This window comes from Ipomoea nil, unplaced genomic scaffold, assembly GCF_001879475.1.
Source record: "Ipomoea nil cultivar Tokyo-kokei standard unplaced genomic scaffold, Asagao_1.1 scaffold0642, whole genome shotgun sequence".
Classification (NCBI taxonomy): Eukaryota; Viridiplantae; Streptophyta; class Magnoliopsida; order Solanales; family Convolvulaceae; genus Ipomoea; species Ipomoea nil.
In genome coordinates this window covers 1,189,124-1,211,779 of record NW_017617070.1, presented here as the reverse complement: position 1 = coordinate 1,211,779, position 22,656 = coordinate 1,189,124, and the positions used below count along the sequence as shown (strand labels likewise).

The 22,656-nt window shown below is 28.7% G+C and overlaps 2 protein-coding genes and 2 long non-coding RNA genes across 4 annotated transcripts; 2 read left to right on the top strand and 2 right to left on the bottom strand.

Annotated features, from left to right (window-relative positions):
• The first annotated feature begins 6,276 nt into the window (after positions 1 to 6,276).
• Positions 6,277 to 6,753, top strand: LOC109174520. The gene is made up of 2 exons (XR_002053089.1): positions 6,277 to 6,482; positions 6,707 to 6,753. It is a non-coding gene; the product is annotated as an uncharacterized LOC109174520 (long non-coding RNA).
• Positions 6,754 to 8,140: 1,387 nt separating this feature from the next.
• Positions 8,141 to 11,774, top strand: LOC109174522. Its single transcript, XR_002053090.1, has 4 exons — positions 8,141 to 8,757; positions 9,159 to 9,258; positions 10,037 to 10,112; positions 11,568 to 11,774. It is a non-coding gene; the product is annotated as an uncharacterized LOC109174522 (long non-coding RNA).
• A 2,362-nt stretch (positions 11,775 to 14,136) lies between these two features.
• On the bottom strand, positions 14,137 to 14,935 carry LOC109174399 (putative expansin-B14). Its single transcript, XM_019323638.1, has 3 exons — positions 14,788 to 14,935; positions 14,537 to 14,669; positions 14,137 to 14,359 (listed from the first exon to the last, which is right to left on the bottom strand). The coding sequence occupies exons 1-3, from the start codon at positions 14,933 to 14,935 to the stop codon at positions 14,137 to 14,139; spliced, it is 504 nt and encodes a 167-aa protein (XP_019179183.1).
• A 4,481-nt stretch (positions 14,936 to 19,416) lies between these two features.
• On the bottom strand, positions 19,417 to 20,952 carry LOC109174398 (putative expansin-B14). The gene is made up of 4 exons (XM_019323637.1): positions 20,948 to 20,952; positions 20,081 to 20,163; positions 19,846 to 19,958; positions 19,417 to 19,611 (listed from the first exon to the last, which is right to left on the bottom strand). Exons 1-4 carry the CDS (start codon positions 20,950 to 20,952, stop codon positions 19,417 to 19,419), a joined length of 396 nt encoding a protein of 131 aa, XP_019179182.1.
• Positions 20,953 to 22,656: the final 1,704 nt, after the last annotated feature.

Genomic DNA, 22,656 nt, shown 5'->3' with positions numbered 1-22,656 from the left:
TATCTTTTAATTTATACAATTTGAATGAAATTGAGAGGTGCAATTAAATCTATATTCCATTTTAAAATGGAGATTTGTAGTTATTTTCTTCCTACATGTTGATTTATTTTTTATTGGGAATTTTTTGTAATTTTCTTATTAAATTTGAAGTAATTCTATTTTTTAGTTTTTTTTTTAAAAAAAAAAAAACAAACTGCTATTAAATATTTATGTTGATTAAATTTGTTTGAGTATAAACGGTTATTAAAAAAAAAAAAAAGTTCTAGTATAAATAAACAATTAATTAAATTTGAGCTCCAATGTTAATTAAACAATAAAATGAAACAATTATATAAATGGGTTTGAGGATTGCCATGGCTGTTGTCAAACAATTATGTGTAAGACTTTCCTATATAATATATATTATATATTATGGGTCTTACTTATGTGGTGCAAGTGGATTAGACCCATTAAGTAATTGGTTGGGTTGGACCTTTGGGTTTAAGTCGTATATCCACCAATGTGCCTATATAAAGCTTGTATTGATGGGATACAAAATACATGAATATTATATGGTACTCATACTGCTCAGAAAATACCAGTATACCATCTAGGGTTCTGAGTCAAGTATGAGACAAGACGGCTAACCCTATTCTACAGATCTACCGTTCAAGAGGCAACACAACATGATATCAACCATGGCTGGAGATCTACCGTGCTTCCGCTTCCGCTACTACGAGTTAAGTTTCTCGTAGATTATGTTCTGTATATTTAAATCTCACATTTGGTATCAACTATTCTACAGATCTACCGTTCAAGAGGCAACACAACATGATATCAACCATGACTGGAGATCTACCGTGCTTCCGCTTCCGCTACTACGAGTTAAGTTTCTCGTAGATTATGTTCTGTATATTTAAATCTCACATTTGGTATCAAGAGCCTTCATAAATCTCTGTCTGGTTGATTGTTTTTCCTGAAAACAATATAAATTTATTTCATATACATTGAGTTTTTTGTATATGAATTTTTTTGGACTGCTCAAAATTATTATTTTTAGCGTTAATCATATTTTAATTTCATTTTTTTTTTTTGTTTTCTGGATCTTTTTTTTCTTTTTCTACGCGAAAAAAAAAAAAAAAAAAAAAAAAAAAAAAAAACGAAAAGCGCCGAGACACTGGTTTCAGGTGCAACTCGCCGGTTTCACTGGTCTCAATGGTCTTCCGGTGGCTTCCCCTCCGGTTGCTGTCGAGGATGCAACTTGGAGTCGCGGACGGTGGGCAGTGTCTCAACTATGGACGACGGCGGGAGCTGGTTTACCGGCGAAGCTTTGGACGAAGACGGACGGCGTACCTGACGGCTGTCGGTGGTGGAGCTGGTTTACCGGCTAAGCTCTGGATGAAGACGGACGGGAGGGTACATTTCTATTTACATGCAATTATCCTTTTATTTACCATATTTAATATTTGCTTTATATTTATTAATTACATATTAATTTTGATAAATGGTAATTATATTAGGATTTATTATTACCATATTAATATTGCCTAATTAAATATTGTATATTATTTTAGCAAATAATAAATATATGGTAATTGCTTGTTTTGAAATATTGATGCCATTTAGTTTTCTTTTAATTTTGGCATTAAATTCTTAATTAAATTATTATTTAATTTTGAGCAAATATTAAGTATTGAATTTGCTATATGAATTTTAATTTAATATTGAGGTTCATATTAAATTGCCTTTAAGTATTGCAATTTATTTATTTAGTATTTATGAGTTAATATATATTAAAATGTAAAATCCAAGCATGCTAAGTATTTTTATAATTTCACTGTTATAATTATGCATTTAGAAAAACATGTTTTAATGATGGATTATTTAACATATTATTAACTTATAGATTGCGTTAAATATCATTCAACTTTGGATCCTTAGGTCAATTTTGGACATGATGACCTATTAAAAACAGCTTGTTTTGATTTCCCATTTAATTTTTGGGCATATTATTTTGGTCCTATATTTCACTTAGAATTTTAAAACCTATTTTAAACAAGCTATTTGGGAACTATATTGGGTCATTAAAGTTTGGATCCCACCATTATTGAGTGATATTTTAATGTCAATTTTAGTTCGACTTATAACATGTTTATTATGGTAATAATATTGATTATTATGCATAACATGTTCACTACGTCTTAATTATTACTGACTACCATATTTTGTTAATGGTATTCATTGTTGGTAATAATATTAAGTTTGGATATATTTCAGTACTTGACCATTTTATATTCTTGTCACAACTTACTTGGACCATTGAGTTTATGGGTCTAATTTGAGTGATTAAGTGCTATAATTATTATCTTGGGTCTATTTATGAGTCATTAAGAATTTAAGGATTATAATTGTTATTTTAGCCATTAAGAATTGCAACTATTGTTTAAGTTGATTATATATTTTTTAATCTATCAATAGTTTTTAGGGCCTTAATAATAATATTAATTCCTTTAATGATATAGTAAGGAATATAGTTGGTATATTGCCTTTACATGGTAATTTGATTATTACCATAACTTTAGTCTCCCTAAAAGACGTTATAGTCTTGATTAATTATTATGTGGTAATATGAGATTGGCATTCAGTATCCCCTTAATTATAGTTTTGTCATTTGTTAAGCTAAATTTGGGATTATTAATTACTATTATTAAGTTTAGGGGCTAATCTCGTTTATTACATTTTGATAATAATTATTATTTCTACGTAATCTATTATGTCTGGAAAGATTACCTATTTGGTGGTTATTGTTATGTGACGTTGCATTGAGGTTACTGACGATGAAGATGGGAAAATTATAGCACTATGGGAGATGCAGTTTGCATCATTAAGGTTAGTCATTAAATTCTATTATTATTTATTTTTGGTAATTAGTGCTATAGTTAAAGTTTGACTGCTATAATTTTGAAATTGCCACATTTTATTGCCTTAAGAAAAATGGAAACATTAAAGAAGGTATATTACCATACTTTGGTTGTTATTACCAAATATTAATGGTGATTATAAGGTTATTTATTACCATTAATATTTTAATGATAACATTATTATTATAAGGTTATTTTAATGGTTGTTTATTTATGAATCCTAAATTGTTTCCAATTATGTTTATGTGGCAATGCTTCAGAGAAGAAATTTTTTTAGGCAACTGACTATTGCCATTATTGTATACTAGTAGGTGCACCCGCGCGATGCGCGGCTATATATATAGTATGATATATATACAGTATAGAATATAGTTATTTGAACCTCACAAAATGTGAAATGAAAAACTTGTGATTTTATTACACATTGATGAATATAGTAATTTTATTAGACATTGTTGAAGACTTCATTGTTGAAACAATGTGATGCATGGCTACCTATATAGTACATAGAATATTGCGTATAATATAATAATAATATAATAATAATAATAAGAAACCTAGTATTTAAAAAAAATACTAAATTTTAAATAATAAATTCTGGAATGTTATTATACATTATTGAAGACTTCTTTGTACACAACATTTTTAGTCGTACTAAGACATGGTACACTTTCCCCGCAAATCAAAATTTTCAAACCCCTGGGGTTACTAACTCTTGAAACAGCTACGTACAGTTGTCCATGGTTAAAGACAGGTTTTTTCAACAACAACCCCACTTTAGCAAGCGTTTGTCCTTGACTTTTGTTGATTGTCATGGCATAGGATAGCATCAAAGGAAATTGCTTTCATTGAAATTTGAAAGGCAATCTTGGATCTGACGGTGTAAGTGACATCCTAGGAATCAATACTCTGGTTCCTGCATTTGTACCGCACATGATCTGGCCTTCCAACACATTGTCACGGATTTTATTCAGCAAACACCTCAAATAGAAAAGTTCTCCAGTAGCTGGCGGGACATAGAATATACGTCCGATTGAGAACCCTTTTTACTGTGGCTACCATTTTCTAAGGTCTTTCTTCCAAACGAATCGTGTTGGCATCTAAACATAAGTAAGTTCTCTTGCATCGGGGTATGCTTTATTTGCCTCAAACCATTCCAAAAACATGCTCTGTGCTATAGTAAGTCTATTAACAATGTCCTCAACAGCAGCATCATTTGCAAATATCACACTCTGTTGATTAGGAAGGTGAAAGCTTAACCTTTCCACTGAAGGCGTCCTAAGCTGTATATCAAAACCAAACAGACGCCAAATCGCTTCAGTATATTTTTACATCAAATTATTTCCATCTCCAATCCATTACACCAATGTTATTTTATAATTTTTACTAAACAAATATACTAAATATAATAAATTCTTGGGTCAAACTTTATTTCTTTCATTTTTTTCTTCTAAATAATCTGACCCAAAACTAATCCAATAATGTAGCACATAACCCGAACCCAATAAAACAATTAATAAAATGTTTTCTCCTAACCCTAAAACTATCTCTAGGCAAATTATTGTGTGAACCATGGTCCACATAGTGCTGTATGGACCATAAAAGAAAGTACATTTTTAATATATTAAAACGTACATTATTTTTGTACCGAATGTACATTATACAAATAATATATTTGTAGTATTCAAATAATGTAATTTCTTTGAATACAAAGTACATTTTTAATATTCTAAAAGTACATTATTTTTTTACTAAATATACATTATTTTATAACATACAAAATATGATCCACATAGCTTCTGTGGACTATAGTCCACACAATAACGATTGCCATCTCTAAGCCTCTGCACCAAATTTTACACCATAAGAAATATTCCTTGTATATTCTTATATCATTTTTTTTTTCTATCTCCAATCCATTACACCAAATTTTATTTCTTTACTAAAACAATTTATTTTTTCATAAATTAAGACTTTGTATTAAAAGTACTTTTAATATTTTAATATAAAATATGATTATAATGTAAATACTATTTTACTCCACAACAATAAATCATAGAACATCCATTAAACCATTCAAGATTATTACCTCTTCGTTATTGTTAATCTATTAAGTTTAATTTAACAAATTGTCAAAAGTTATTCTAAAAACCAAGAGTTATTTCGGCTAAGCCTCCTCAGAATCTGCAACCAAGTGTGTGAATAGCATTTAATACGATTGTAATTGTCTTATGGCTCTAAACGGTAGCTTTTTATTTGGGGGGAAATTGATTTGCAAGAAGTTGTTGCTTTATTATAGAGCTAGTAGTTGCACCCGTGTGATGCACAGCTATATATATATATATATATATATATATATATATATATATATATATATATATATATATATATATATATATATATATATATAGAATATTTCGTATAATATAATAAGATGAAAAAATATACAATTTTAAAACTAATAAATTTGAAATGATCAACTATGAAATTTTATTACACATTGTTGAAAACTTCTTTTGGACATAACATTTTTTAGCCGTACTTAGACATGGTACATGTTCTCCACAAATCAAAAATTTTAAACTTATTGGATTACTAACACTTGAAACAGCTACGTACAATGTAGACTTTCTATTTAACAAAAAGGTTTAAATGATTCTGTTCCTTAAATCATTATTTTATTATGCCTTTTGAATCACATTTTTTTTCCTATTTTTTAACTTTGGTGGTATGTACTTAGTATTTTGCTTTCTCATATGGAGCATAATTAGTATTTTTCTAGATATTGTCTTGTGCGATGCACGGGGTAAATACAATTTTAATAAAAATAAAGTGTTATTGTGCAAAAAAGGAAAAATATTATTGGTAGAAAAAATTAAATTACAAATTATAAAAAATCTCTTTATAAACTACATCAGTAAGTACAATTATTTTATGTTTCGCCTCAAATTAATATCTTAAGACCGTCTGAGTTACTTAATCTGAATACAGCATCATATAACTGTCCATAAACAAATACGGGTTCATTTTCTACAGACACAATCAAATAAAATTTAAAAAAAAATTGAAATAGTACAAATTATATATTATATAAAAATCTCTAATATAAACACTATCTATTAATTAATCTCTATAATTTTTTTTTATATATTTCTATATACAAATATATATATATATATATATATATATATATATATATATATATATATATATATATATATATATCTATTGAAATGATGTGTGTGCACGTGTATTATGCAGGTTACACGTGCACACACATCATTTCAATATATATATATATATATATATATATATATATATATATATATATATATATATAACAAAAATGGAGGGTCAGGAAGCTTTGTGTTCATTTCTTACCCGGAATATCTCACCCACACATTTCTCTTCCTCACCATCGCTCTCTCTCTCTGCATCTATCTATCTATCACCTCTATGTCTCTATATTACTTGATTTTCCAGATTTGTGATGCAATCATTGTTCAAGCATCACAAATTTGGCAATCATACTACCATAAATCTAAGCTAACAGTGAAGACGAAGGCTGCTACCATCATCGTTGTAAGTATAATCCTTCTATGAAATCTATCTAATTTGTTTAATTTAGCCAAGCATTTGTAGATTATGTTTATGAATTTCTTCAATTTAAAGTCTAAGAAGACATAATCTATGAATATTTTACCCGATTTGTGCATTAGGTTCACTTAATTGTTTGTCTAGGATTTTTTTTTCCTTTAAATTTTGCAATGCGTGCGTTGTTAGGCTAATCTATTTAACTTTTCCAGTACTTGGGTGGGGATTAAATGTGTTGATTGTTGTTGATGGTGGATTTTTTTAAATTTTTTTTTTTTTTTTTTTTTTTTTTTGCAGAATGAGTAGCTTCATACATTCGAGCATGAAGAAAGCTAAGTATCTTCTACATTGATTTGTTTAATTTCAGCCTAGATTTCATATACATGTTGTGTACTGATACAAACAAACAAACAAAAAAAAAAAAAAAGATCTATTGAAAAATAGTCATTAAGTACTATTGAAAACTAATAATTGCTATGGCTTATTAATGTCCGACTACTGTTTTGTAACAGTATATTTCCAGGGACCAAATGACTTATTTGAAGGAGGTTCAAATGGCTTGGCACCTGAAATGTCAAGTAAGTGTTCTTAAACTTTAAATTAAGTAATACTTATTTTTAACATTATGCTTTTTTTCATACTTAAACTTTAAATTAAGTATTGACTTATATTAAGCTCTCTTGTTTTTATTGGATTAAAGATTCTACTTTAATTTTATAGTAAAAAGTAATTGTGTTACTTAATATGATATCTTAATTATATTTACAGGTTATGCTCTACAGTGTTAAGTTTATGCAATCCATCCTCAGTTACGAAAGTAAGTTTCACTAACCTGCTCATTATTCATTTTCTTTTAAGACGTAGGACAGTATGTAACTTGTAGAACTCTCAATCCATTGATAATTTTTTTTTTTTGTTTTAGCTATGCAATAGTTATCTATGTGTATGAATTTTTACACAAATCTGTAGAGTATATACATTAATTTTGACTGTTTAAGTTGTACTGACAGTATGTAACTGGTATAATTCTCAATGCATGATTAGTTGTACTACAATATTTCTTGTATTAGGCTTAAAATAGACTTTGTTGTTTGTAATGAAAAAAAATACTCTTTATTTCTTCAAATAAAAAAAAATTACAGCATTCTAATTAGTATGCTTCCATCTTTCAGTCAATTCGTTTAGGGTTTCTTATGCATGACTGTTGTCCAATTCGAAATTGATCAATTTTTCATACTGTAATCTCTTCTCCTTAGTAAGAATAGTTAAGCATGCAGATCGATTCTCATAGATAAAATCTCTTAATTTCAGATTTGTATGATTCACCGCAATTAGGGTTCTAAATCGTGTTCTTTTTAATGCTGCTCTAAAAACACCAGATTGAGAAGTTACAGTTAAGTGTGTTTTTTTCATGTGCTAAATGCTATAAATATATTATTATTCACACAAACACTCACCTATAATCTACTTTTTGAGGAGTAATCTCTAATCTATTTTTCATACTGTTATCTCTAATCTATTTTTTTTTTATGGACATACTGGAGTTATTGGAGGAGATGGAGAGCATAAACAGAATCGGAAAGCAATAGGGATGCAAAAATGAAGCTTCATTTAAAGTATGAAAAAAGATAAGTTTCGAACTTACCTTTATTTTGCTCACTTGGTTTCCTTTTGATGCCTATAATTGTTGACTTAGTAATCTTCTTCATTGCACTGTCTATTGTGTGTACTTGCAACTGCTAATGTCAATTGTCTCTCTGGCTGAGGTCTCAAACTGGAAAACTATTTTTGTAGTTAGATGGGGCAGCTATCAGTAGATTGGTTCATTGTAGCAAATTTATATTTTTTTAATGATTTTGCGATTCGAAGTGGAACTGAAGGGTTTTCTCTTATTAGTAATGATAGCTAGCCATCAATTATATTTAATATCTAAAGAATGTTTTACTTTCCCTAGGAATGATTAGTTTTTACTTCACAGCCCAATAATTCCATTTTATTCAATTTCTGTATATAAGTTTGTAGAATATTGAACACGTTGCTTCTTTGCTTCTAATTGTCTAAAAATCTTTTTTGTGCCAGTGTATCCTTTCCTTTTGGTGTTGTTCTTTAATATTGGACACACAATTTCTAACCTGTTTTTATTTTTTTTCTTATTTTGTTGAGGATGGAATAACCAAAGCTCTGGATACATTGAAGAGAATGAAGCAGAAAATAAGACATCAATCAAAGAAACTAAAAGCAGCATGGTGATCTAAGCAAATAGGTTAACATTTTACATTTATTTTTCTGACTTTAGATTAGTTTTTAACAAATTGTTCTCAATTTTAGACCCAGTTCATATACATCAACTCGGACCTTTATTTGATTGTTGGATGAATATACCATTAATCCAAAACTTTTTGGAATTCTTTGTTTCAGCTATCAGTCTTCTAGTAACTTAAAGTATCCAATTTGCATTAGTTAGTGTATTTAATTGTTGTATATAAGTCATTATATAGAACAATTAAGGATAAGTTAACATTAAATTTTATTGTATCCTTCCCTTTATAAATATCTCTAAAAATGTTTTTTGTGCCAGTGTATCCTTTCCTTTTGGTGTTGTTCTTTAATACAGTGATACAATTTCTAACCTGTTTTTTTTTTTCTTTGTCTTATTTTGTTGAGGATGGAATAACCCAAGCTCTGGTGGAATTGTAGAGAATCAAGCAGAAAATAAGACATCAATCAAAGAAACTAAAAGCAGCATGGGGATCTAAGCAAATAGGTTAAGATTTTATATTTTTTTTCCTTTTCTTTAGATTAGTTTGTATGCATATAATTGCATAGTTTGTAAGTTTGTTCATTTTAGTTTGCAAGGCAATAGAAACTTTTAATTAAACAGAATTTTGTTAACAAATTGTCCTCAATTTTAGACCCAATTCATATACTTCAAATTGGCCCTTTCTTTGATTGTTGGATGAATATACCATTAATCCAATACTTTTTGGAATTCTTTGTTTCAGCTATCAGTCTTCTAGTGTATATATATAAGTCATTCTATAGAACAATTAAGAGCTTTGGTAGAGTAATGAAACTATTTAGATACATAAATAATTCCTGAAGCTTAACCTAAGAGCAGTACTTACTGTATTATTTAAATTGCACCACATTTAAAAATATTTCAAAAGTTAAGGATGTTTTCCAAATTTTTTTGACTTAGATTTTTTTTTTTTTTAAATTGCTTTTTTTTTTTTATTCTGGCAGATTAAAGTTAGGTGTAGTATCAAAGTATTTCTTCTAATTTAAGGATATTCTAACAGATTGAGTGTTTCTATGCTACTGTGCTTTATTGGAACCAATAGATTTGGTAGATTAAGAATCAGGCACTACCCTATGATTAGTAGTTTGTTTCTCAATATGGATTCTTTGAAAGCTTAACCTAAGATTAGTACTTAGATTCTGAAGTTGAACAATTTTATTGTTAATTTTAGTTAACTTTATTTTGTATTACAAAGATTTCACTTAAGTGATGCGTATTAATTCATTTTCATATGTGCTAGCAGTTTTTGGTGGAAACCAGCATGGACCAAAATTAGATTTGAGAGTTGCAAACACAGTAAAAGAAGAACTTGCAAATAGGTGAGTAAACCTATCTTTATATTTTAGGCACAAGTTATTTAGTTCTAAGAGGTTATACTTGTATTAGAAAGTTTTAAAAAGTTCTTGACATTCAATGTTCTTAGTATCTTTACACAGTTTTATAGGAGAAGTTTAATATCTAATGGAACCTATACAAAACTACATCTACAAAGTATAAGTTCCTTGCCAAATTTTGTCCCTTGTTTCTGCATTTTAAAACCTCTCATCCTTCCCAATCACTTGAAATGAAGTTAGAAAATCTGCAAAACAGGTTATAATAGTAGCAGTAGAGGCACCAATATATGGTAACAATGAGTTAGGCAATATGGTAACAATGAGTTAGGCAATCTCATCAAGACAGTAAACCATAATTAGAAAATATCCAAAAAATAATCTTTAATAATGAGGGATCAACAGGATTAGAACTAAAAATATTGTTCAGAGATCATCAGGATTAAATAAACCATAATAAGAACAAAAAAAAAAATCAGTCTTTAAGTCTGGATAGGGCAGGTCCACAACAATCAGTTTCAACCAAGGTCACAATTACATTTTTTCCTTTTTAATTTGTGCTTCCTTCAACTTCTTCCTACTTTTGGATGATGAAAACTCATCCAAAAGTGACCTTTTAATATCTCCTGAGTTGTCAGCATTGTCATCTACTTCCTTTTGTGAGGCTTGAATAGAGGCAGGACTATTAACTTCCACTCCAATAGAGGCTTCCTATTATTAACAAAATCAGTAAACCAATTTAGCCACCATCATAAAAAAAAAAAAAAAATATTCTAGAGCAGTAAGGCTATGAAAGGCTTACTTCAGAGATTGCATCACTGTTTGTTTCCTCCTCAACCACCCTTCCAATCACATCTGCCAATTTAACAAAATATTAGAAACACTACTAAAAATAGATTAAGGAAGATATTAGTAGTTAAAAAAGTAAAGATAGTACCAATCAATTCCTTGTCATTCACATCAACAGGATCTTTCAAAGCCAAAAAACTCTTTAGCCGAAACATTTTGTAAGGAAAGCCATTAGAATGTATCTCCTTCACTTGTGTTCTATAGTTGAATTTGATTAGGAAGTCATGTTCTGTAATCTTGTAGACATAGTAGTTTGTAGAAGCCCTGAAGTTCTTGATTTCAAATACTTTCCCTTCTTTGATTATATCTCTATACTTTCCAATGTCCTTTTTAATAATACTGGCATGAATGTAGTCTCCCTGCGAATAAAATAGACAAAAAATTTTACACAGCAAAAGATCATTAGGTTAGTAGATAGCATATCATGAATGTAGTCTCCCCGGCAAAAACCTAAAAAAAATTTATACACATTTATAGACCATTAGATTTGTAGATAGCATGAATATGATTTTTTGAAAATAAAGAACACTACCTCTTCATCATGGAACAATACTTCCATGCTCTTACTGGCCTGCCCTTCTCCCCTTTTCTCAGGCACTTCATAGACCCTTACTGCTCTCACCTGGATTGCCCTGAGCTGGTGTTCCGACTTGATATTCTTGACAGCAACGAACAGGCTTGGCATCTTGACAGACCAATACTATTTCGAAAAGGAAGTAAACTGAACTTAATGTGTGAAGGATTTTTGCCATGAAGAACCGGGGTATTTATACAGGTTCATAATTCAAATTTACCATTGATTTTGATCATCAGCCAATGTTTTGGAATTCGCACATCTCATTGAATGTGTATTTGCAGATTGCAACTCTGCATATTCCGTGTAATATGTATAATATTCTCTTGTTATTTACTTGCATGTATCTTCGAAATTGTAGGCCTGATGCGTTTCTAATATTTATTTTGTTTAAACTTCCAAGAGTTCTACATTAATTGAACTCCTTGGGAACCAAGGAGTGTATGCTAAGTTAATACGAATAGTTGCCTTTTGAAAACGGCTGTGCGTACTACCAATGCATAATCACATAACACGCGCAGAACAAATAACCTCTTAGATGGATAAATATCAATAAACCAAAACTGCGTCGTTTTCATTGGGCGGGAAACAATGATTGGCAAAACTTCTTGCTTTATTATAGAGTTAGAAGTTAGATTTATTCAATAATTCAATTAGTCTTTGAATTATGATTAATGTTATTGTCCATATTTGGTTATGTATGATTCATACTCTTTGAACGGTTGTTTTATGCATTTGATCATATTAAGTGCATAATATTAAGTTTAATTATGCAATTAAGTTTTGTGAGATTTTGATTTACAAATGAAAACATATCCTTTTGGCTTGATATTGTTATAATTTGTGAATTCAGTTATTTCTCATAAATTTGATCTTTATGCATTAAAACATTTTGTCATGGGGCTTACAGTTTAAAATTTCAAAATTATTGAAATCTCATATTGTAAATTGTTTTGAACTATGCAATTTGTTTGGAATATATGAGTTTAATGTTTATTTTTATGCATATTTGTCCTAAGCATAATATTCTATTTTAAATTATGCAATTTTGTCTTATTATGCCTTTAGAAATGCATAAATTTAGGATGGAATTATATTAGTTCCTATTTAAGTTGGACTAATGCATAAACTTTAGTTGCAGTAGTACCTGAATTTAAGCACGTTTAGTCCGTTAACTTAATTCATCAATTTAAAGCCTTAACCGTAGGTGAATCTACAATCTTTAGAGATCATACAGTGTACTCTTTTGTACAATTTGGATGGTTTTCTCTCTTAAGTTGCGCATATATATTTTATTTTGAGAAACATCCCTTAAGGTACCAAGAATAAACGTTGGGTTTGTTCATATAGGATTCAAGTTGGGGAATCAAAATGCATGTGATCACAGGAGATATTACTCACTTATTCAGTAGAGGACATATTACTATGATTCGTGTGTTTCGTTCTTTAATGACAATTGTGCTAGTACTTGCACCAAGTGGGAGACTGGAAGACTTTCCTATATAATATATATTATATATTATGGGTCTTATTTATGTGGTGCAAGTGGATTAGGCCCATTAAGTAATTGGTTGGGTTGGACCTTTAGGTTTAAGTCTTATATCCACTAATGTGCCTATATAAAGCTTGTATTGATGGGATACAAAATACATGAATATTATATGGTACTCATACTGCTCAGACAATACCAGTACACCATCTAGGGTTCTGAGTCAAGTATGAGACAAAACGGCTAACCCTATTCTGCAGATCTACCGTTCAAGAGGCAACACAACTTGATATCAACCATGGCTGGAGATCTACCGTGCTTCCGCTTTCGCTACTACGAGTTAAGTTTCTCGTAGATTATGTTCTGTATATTTAAATCTCACATTATGAATAGATTTACTCTCACATAGCGAAAGTAATTGCTATATTTCGTCAAGTGTTCAATTTTTTTATACTTTTATTTTATTTAATTTAATTTCTAGATCAAAAAGTTCATAAATATTTTTTTTTCAATTAATTTTAACCTTAAGCCATGTCGCAACATTTGAATAATATATAGTGCGTATGAAAATTCAGTCAACAAATCAAGTGTATCCTCTTGACAAATAAGATTATGATTCAATCACATTTTTATACCAGTTGAAGATGTATGAATTTAGATTTTTTAAAAACTCACACTCAATTAAACTATTTGTTCGACTTTGGTGTGTTATTTGGAAATTTTCCTTATTATATTATGTATAATATCCTAGTTAATCATATTCATATATTCTTTACGATTTTATTTTATAATTTTATTTTTTCTAATGGAAGAAAATAGAGATTATATCTTATAAATACTCTCATATCAATTTCCGATCAACAAGTTCCAAAATTCGTAGCATTGTATTATTATAATAAAATTAATTAAATTTTACAATTTGTGCCATAAATTTACTACTTATATTTTAATTCAACAAAAATTGTTGTCACTTGAAGAGTTGAAGTTGAATCATCTTTGAACACTGATCTTCATCCTAACATCCTACCCTGTAAAATCAAATTGTACCAAATTAGAAACTAATTCATCAATGTACGTTAATGCACCAAAGGTAGCGTTAGTTATGAAATTTTAATCTTTCCAGCATTACGCAATGCATCAGCTTGGCCCGACTTTGCCAATGCACCAAAAGCGATTCCACTCAAGTCAAACCAAACCGGCACACTGTTGCAATCACTGGGACATTCATCTGTAATATGAATTTTTATTGGATTTCCTGAACACTGAGGATTTGAGTTGCATTTTACCAGAAATGTACAATTGGTTCCCATGAGAATTATTAAACTAAACACACAGAAACAAAACAAGATAAAGGAGATCAATGTGTAACTTAGTAACAAGTTACACTTTGTCTAATATAGTACATTTGAATTCGGATCTCATCATTTCTTATCTTATTAAATGTATTATAAAAATGTATAATAAAATAAATTTGTTTTATCATATTAGCAAGGGTAAAACATATCATCTACTTTATATACCTCGTAACATTGTCCACAGCCTTTGCCATGTTGGTATAAAGCTTGATTTCCTGCAGCTATTAAGGAGTTGTATGGAGGATTGCCTACATTTCCAAATCCACAAGCTCCAGTATCTACAAATTAATGTAATTAAAATATTAAAAGTAATAATATATTGTGCTTCACACAATGATATCGGAGAAATATAATAATCTAATACATATAATATACTTGTAATAAATAAATATATACCAGTTCCACGTCCATTGGGTGGATCGTACCATGTTGCAGTTGCAGGTGCGAATCCAGCTAAAGTTATATTATTAAACGAATTTATGCATAAACAGAAGTTAAAGAGTGTGAAGAACACAACAAGAACAATGTGGTGTGAAGAAGTCATGACTAGTTTTTACTTTCATTCTATTGGAAAAATTGGACTTTGAAAGTGACGTTTATATAATAAACGAATTTTATCTACTTACCATACAATCCTATATTACATAACGTTGTGTAGAATGTACAATTCCTTGCACTTACCACAAATTGAGAATTCTAACCAAATAATTTGAAATTGGTAATCTTATTATACTAAACTAGTAATTTACCCGCGCGATGCACGGAAAAAAAATTATGTTATTATAAATATAAATAAAAAATAGAAAAACTAAAATATTTTAAATTATTTAATATAATAATATTTTTGAGCTTCCATTAGTCAAGTATTTATTATTTTTATAGAATACAAAAGTACAATTAAAATTAAAATTAATATTAAAATTATAATTTTGTGTGGTTAATATAATCTCTAATTATGTGCATATTCAAATAAACTTATAGAGACAATTTACATAATTACATTGATTTATTCTTAATTGTATTTCATCTATATTATAATTTTCACAATACGAATAATAACTAAGATAATTATATTTGGAAAGCAAATTTTAAATTTTGTATGTGTAAATTTAAACTCTAATTGAACACATGTTTTATATGATTACATAATATATAGCTATTTTATTTTTCAAAAGTATATTTTTTATATAATTATATAATATATAGCTATTTTATTTTTAAAATGTTGTGCTTTTTTTTTTATAATAAAGGATGTTGTGGCATTAATTGTAACATTAATTATTTCCCAAACCATATAGCTTTATTATATAAAGGATTCACCCGCGCGATGCATGGGAAAAACTAATGTTATTATAAATATAAATAAAAATAGAAAAACTAAAATATTTTAAATTATTTAATATAATAATATTTTGAGCTTCCATTGGTTAAGTATTTATTATTTTAATAGAATATAAAATTACAATTAAAATTAAAATTAATATTAAAATTATAATTTTGTATGGTTAATATAATCCCTACTTATTTGCATATTCAAATAAACTTATAGAGAGAATTTACATAATTGATTTATTCTTAATTGTATTTCATCTATATTATAATTTTCACAATACGAATAATAACTAAGATAATTACATTTGGAAAGCAAATTTCAAATTTTGTATGTGTAAATTTAAACTCTAATTGAACACATTTTTTATATGATTATATAATATATATAGCTATTTTATTTTTCAAAAGTATATTTTTTATATGATTATAAAATATATAGCTATTTTATTTTTTAAATATTGTGTTTTTTTTTTTATAATAAAGGATGTTGTGGCATTAATTATAATATTAATTATTTTCCAAACCATATAGCTTTATTATTTAAAGGATAAATTAATTACTATATATGTTCTTACGTATTAATTATTATATCAACAGGTACGTTTATATTAATATGATTATACTTCTTTTTTATAATTTTACATAATATCAGCATTAATTGTGGGATAAATTCTTGTAACCTAAAATAATTTGCTATTTATTTTGTAGTTTACTTATATTTTTAGAACTAATTAATTATATAATTATTTCTTCCACAAATTATATAAGTATTTCTTGAAGCACTAATGGTAAATATGCACATGTGTGATTGAATAATACCCCATAAACAAAAAAAATATAGTAAAATTAAATGATCAAAATAAATAAATAAACACATAAATCCTATAAATATTAGAGGATGATATTTTAATTTTTTTGATAAAAACATTATTATCTAGCATAATTTTTTTAAAATGCATTGAACTTTTTTTTGAAAGCTACTGCTCTATTACATTGTAGTATCTGTTCATATACTTTCTCAACCTACTGAAACACAGAGAACCAATAACGCCTCCACAGAGGCTCGAACTCATAATCTTCCAAATGGAAGTCCAACCCGGATACTATTAGACCACATAGTCCTGGTAAAATGCATTGAACTTAGTACGTATTGTGTTTCAAAAGATTAAATTTAACCATTAGCCGAATAGATTAGTTTGGATACAATAATAATAATAAAATAAAATTCTACAATTAGGTTTTCATTATAAAATTTTCTATTATAACTACTCCGCATATTTTAACGTCAATATAATAATAAATGAAACGCAAATGTTTTGTTGCCAATATATGAATGATGCATAGATTTCATATCAAATAAGATAAGATATGTAATAAAAAAAATACACATTAAAAACAAAACTCTTGCTGCACGATTATTGAACGGAATGAATTTTTAGAGAATTAGAATGGTATTACATAAGGAATGAAATATGTAAGAAATGAAACTGGAATTGTATTCTATTGTGTGTTTCACTGAAAGAATAGACTTTTAAAATTGTATTCGAGTGTTTGGTTAGTTAAAAGAAAAGAAATGGAATATGTTTTTAAAAAACATAAATACCCTATACAAAATATATAATAAAAATGATAATGATTATAATATTATTATTAATGAATAAATAAATATAAATAAATTATATATATACATATATAAACATATATATATATATATATATATATATATATATATATATATATATATATATATATAATTATGTTCCCGTGCGGTTGTGCGGTAAGTAATGTGCGCGAGTTTTGTACTTAAGGTGCGTGAGTTTCGTCACTTCTCAACAAATTCTCAATGCAACAAGATAATGCCTTTCCACATGTTCATGAGTTTTGGAAAATAATACTTAGGCTCACGATAACCACTTATGCATTTTTAAAACATGACATGCTAGAAATGCAATTTACTGTACAACATACTTCAATTCTATATATTACTGTTAACTCTCAAAGGACACTTAAACACGCTTGAAATTCAAAAAAACATGCTATGTACACTTCATCAATTGAAACCTGATAATAATCTCAATGAATCATAAAATACAGTTTACGCATGCTCTTCTAACAAAACCTAAATAATTAGTGATCATGCTTCTCAATTTAACAATCAAATAACATCATACAGATCACATAGGCAAAACCAAGTCTGATGCTTCTAATTTTCCCACACTGGAACATTACTGTAACACAATTGCTTCACAAAATTTTCATATAATGCTCATTTCTAATCCAAATTCAATGAAATCAAAGTCCAAACGTGCGTCATGACGGCCCCAAGGTACCGCGCCACAAGGGCCCGTGACACCCGGTCTGAAACGATATGTAGCTGAGCCACAAGAGCCCGGCCACTACACGAACAAAACCAAACGAAACTTGCGGCGAGGCTAGAGGAGCCCCGCCGCCTAGGACCGCCCGGCGGCAGCCTAGGGCCACGGCCCTTGCCTAGGGTCGTGCCGTCACGGATCTAGCAAGCGGTTCCCCTCGTGGGCCGTTGGCTAGGCCCGTGTGCACCAGAGGCTTCTTCTTCACTTGTAAAGCAATTTCAGACAATTTTCCACTTCTATTTTAAAATGGAGATTTGTAGTTATTTTCTTCCTACATGTTGATTTATTTTTTATTGTGAATTTGTTGTAATTTTCTTATTGAATTTGCAGTAATTCTGTTTTCTAGTTTTAAAAAAAAAAAAAAAACTGCTATTAAATATTTATGTTGATTAAATTTGTTTGAGTATAAGCAGTTATCAAAAAAAAAGTTTGAGTATAAATAAACAATTAATTAAATTTGAGCTCCAATGTTTTTTGAAATAGAGCTCCAATGTTAATTAAACAATAAAATGAAACAATTATATAAATGGGTTTGAAGATTGCCATGGTTGTTGTCAAACAATTATGAATGGATTTACTCTCACATAGAGAAAGTAATTTCTATATTTCGTCAAGTGTTCAATTTGTTTTTATACTTTTATTTTATTTTATTTAATTTCTAGATCAAAAAGTTCATAAATATTTTTTTTTCAATTAATTTTAACCTTAAGCCATGTCGCAACATTTGAATAATATATAGTGCGTATGAAAATTCAGTCAACAAATCATGTGTATCCTCTTAACAAATAAGATTATGATTCAATCACATTTTTATACCAGTTCAAGATGTATGAATTTAGATTTTTTTAAAATCAAACTCAATTAAACTATTTGTTTGCATTCAAAAAAAAAAACTATTTGTTTGACTTTCGAATGTTATTTGGACATTTTCCTTATTATATTATGTATAATATCCTAGTTAATCATATTCATATATTCTTTACGATTTTATTTTATAATTTTATTTTTTCTAATGGAAGAAAATAGAGATTATATCTTATAAATACTCTCATATAAATTTCCGATCAACAAGTTCCAAAATTCGTAGCATTGTATTATTATAATAAAACTAATTAAATTTTACAATTTGTGCCATAAATTTACTACTTATATTTTAATTCAACACAAATTGTTGTCACTGAAAGAGTTGAAGTTGAATCATCTTTGAACACTGATCTTCATCCTAACATCCTACTCTGTAAAATCAAATTGTACCAAATTAGAAACTAATTCATCAATGTACGTTAATGCACCAAAGGTAGCGTTAGTTATAAAATTAAAATTACTTTTGGTATGAAATTTTAATCTTTCCAGCATTACGCAATGCATCAGCTTGGCCCGGCTTTGCCAACGCACCAAAAGCGATTCCACCCAAGTCAAACCAAACCGGCACACTGTTGCAATCACCGGGACATTCATCTGTAATATGAATTTTTATTGGATTTCCTGAACACTGAGGATTTGAGTTGCATTTTATCTGAAATGTACAATTGGTTCCCATGAGAATTATTAAAATAAACACACAGAAACAAAACAAGATAAAGGAGATCAATGTGTAACTTAGTAACAAGTTACACTTTGTCTAATATAGTACATTTAAATTCGGATCTCATCATTTCTTATCTTATTAAATGTATTATAAAAATGCATAATAAAATAAATTTGTTTTATCATATTAGCAAGGGTAAAACATATCATCTACTTTATATACCTCGTAACATTGTCCACAGCCTTTGCCATGTTGGTATAAAGCTTGATTTCCTGCAGCTATTAAGGAGTTGTATGGAGGATTGCCTACATTTCCAAATCCACAAGCTCCAGTATCTACAAATTAATGTAATTAAAATATTAAAAGTAATAATATATTGTGCCTCACACAATGATATCAGAGAAATATAATAATCTAATACATATATACAATATACTCGTAATAAATAAATATATACCAGTTCCATGTCCATTGGGTGGACCGTACCATGTTGCAGTTGTAGGGGCGAATCCAGCTAAAGTTATATTATTAATCGAATTTCTGCATAAACAAAAGTTAAAGAGAGTGAAGAACACAACAAGAACAATGTGGTGTGAATTCTAACCAAATAATTTGAAATTGGTAATCTTATTATACTAACTAAATTAATTACTATATATGTTCTTACGTATTAATTATTATATCAAGAGGTACGTTTATATTAATATGATTTTACTTCTTTTTTATAATTTTACATAATATCAACATTAATTGTGGGATAAATTCTTGTAACCTAAAATAATTTGCTATTTATTTTGTAGTTTACTTATATTTTTAGAACTAATTAATTATATAATTGTTTCTTCCACAAATTATATAAGTATTTCTTGAAGCACTAATGGTTAATATGCACCATGTGTGATTGAATAATACCCAATAAACAACAAAAATATAGTAAAATTAAATGATCAAAATAAATAAATAAACACATAAATCCTATAAATATTAGAGGATGATATTTTAATTTTTATGATAATAACGTTATTATCTAGCATACATTTTTTTAAATGCATTGAACTTAGTAGGTATTGTGTTTCAAAAGATTAAATTTAACCATTAGCCGAATAGGTTAGTTTGGATAAAATAATAATTACAAAATAAAATTCTACAATTAGGTTTTCATAATAAAATTTCTATTATAACTACTCAGTATATTTTAACGTCAATATAATAATAAGTGAAAGGGCAAATGTTTTGTTGCCAATAAACGAATGATGCATAGATTTCATATCAAACAAGATAAGATATGTAATAAAAAAATACGCATTAAAAACAAAACTCTTGCCGCATGTTTAGTGAACGGATTGAATTTTGAGAGAATTGGAATGTTATTACATAAGGAATAGAATAGGTAAGAAATGGAACGGAAATTGTATTATATTTTATGTTTCAGTGAAAGAATAGACTTTTAAAATTGTATTCCAGTGTTTTGTTAGTTAAAGGAAAAGAAATGGAATATGTTTTTAAAAAACATAAATACCCGTATACAAAATATATAATAAAAATAATAATGATTATAATATTATTATTAATGAATAAAAAATATAAATAAATTATATATATATATATATATATATATATATATATATATATATATATATATATATATATATATATATATATATATATAGGGAAGGGATCAGGTGCATTTGAGGCTTCCCGTGCGATTGTGCGGTTGGACGCACGTTAAGTATTACTCTGACGCACTTAAAGTACAAATACACGCATATTAAGCACACAAACAAAAAAAGTAAGTTTGTGAACTCGAGAAGGATTAGATGAGTCTGTGTATTTCTTCAGTGAAATGCCAGAAAAGAACCGCACGGGAAGCATTCAACCGCACCTGAACCTTTCACTATATATATATATATATATATATATATATATATATATATATATAGAGAGAGAGAGAGAGAGAGAGAGAGAGAGGATTGTTTTCAAATACAAACTCCCCTTAAAACAAAAATTGTGTGCATGTAAGTATGTTAATGTGTGTACGAGCTTTGATGGATGGTTGTGATTTTTTCTTCCTAAGCGCAGTGTGCATGTAAGTATGTTGATGCGTGCACGAGCTTTGATGGATGGTTGTGATTTTTCGTTCCACGCGATGTGTGCAAGTAAGTATGTTAATGTGTGCACGAGCTAATCCCAAAAATTGTTGGCAGTGCGCCCTGTGTGCATGTAAGTATGTTAATGTGTGCACGAGCTCAAGTTTGTATTTTATGGGAGTTTGTATTTTAAGCGGGTTTGTATTTGAATGCAACCCTTGCATACTATTCCTTTTTTTTTAATCTAATGTTACTTGATTGATTTTTTTTCTATTTAATTATTAAGTACAATCTTTTAATTATATGTAGAATTTTCCTTCTTTGTATGTATATTATTCCCAATATAATTCAAACCAATATAATTCTCTATTTGATAAAAGTTAAATATTTTGGCAAAAACTTGAGATCGTCTCACGGATCCTTGTTCGTGACTTGTGAGACGGTTCGGGCAATTTATGTCATATTTATATTGAAAAGTGTAATACTAACTAGGAATGAAGTGTTACAACAAGTTTGGTTCACAGAATGAATTTTGAGTTAATAGAAATGCTATTCCATAAGGAATGGATGGAATAGCCAAAGAATAGAATACGAATTGTATTCTATTGTTTGGTTCGCGAAAGGAATAGACTTTAGGAATTATATTACAGTGTTTGGTTGATTTAAGGAATAGAAATGAAATATGTTTTAAAAGACATAAATACCCTTATAAAAATATGTGATGGTGGCGATGGTGGTGGTGGTAGTGGCGGTGGTGGTAGTGGCGGTGATGGTGGTGGTGGTGGTGATGGTGGTGGCGGTGGTGGTGATGGTGGTGGTGGCGCTGGGGCGGTATTGGTGGTGCTGGGCTGGTAGTGGTGGTGCTGGGGTGGTAGTGGTGGTGGTGGCGGTGGCAGTGGTGGGGGCAATGGTGGTGGTGGTGACGGTGACGGTTGTAGCAGTGGTG

Coding starts and splice junctions, on each gene's coding strand:
- LOC109174399 (XM_019323638.1), bottom strand. CDS start 14,935: ATGACTTCTTCACACCACATTGTTCTTGTTGTGTTCTTCACACTCTTT. Junction 14,670..14,787: donor ACCCAATGGACGTGGAACTG/GTATATATTTAT, acceptor ATTAATTTGTAG/ATACTGGAGCTTGTGGATTT. Junction 14,360..14,536: donor GTATATAAAGTAGATGATAT/GTTTTACCCTTG, acceptor CTGTGTGTTTAG/TTTAATAATTCTCATGGGAA.
- LOC109174398 (XM_019323637.1), bottom strand. Junction 19,959..20,080: donor ACCCAATGGACATGGAACTG/GTATATATTTAT, acceptor ATTAATTTGTAG/ATACTGGAGCTTGTGGATTT. Junction 19,612..19,845: donor GCTGTGGACAATGTTACGAG/GTATATAAAGTA, acceptor TGTACATTTCAG/ATAAAATGCAACTCAAATCC.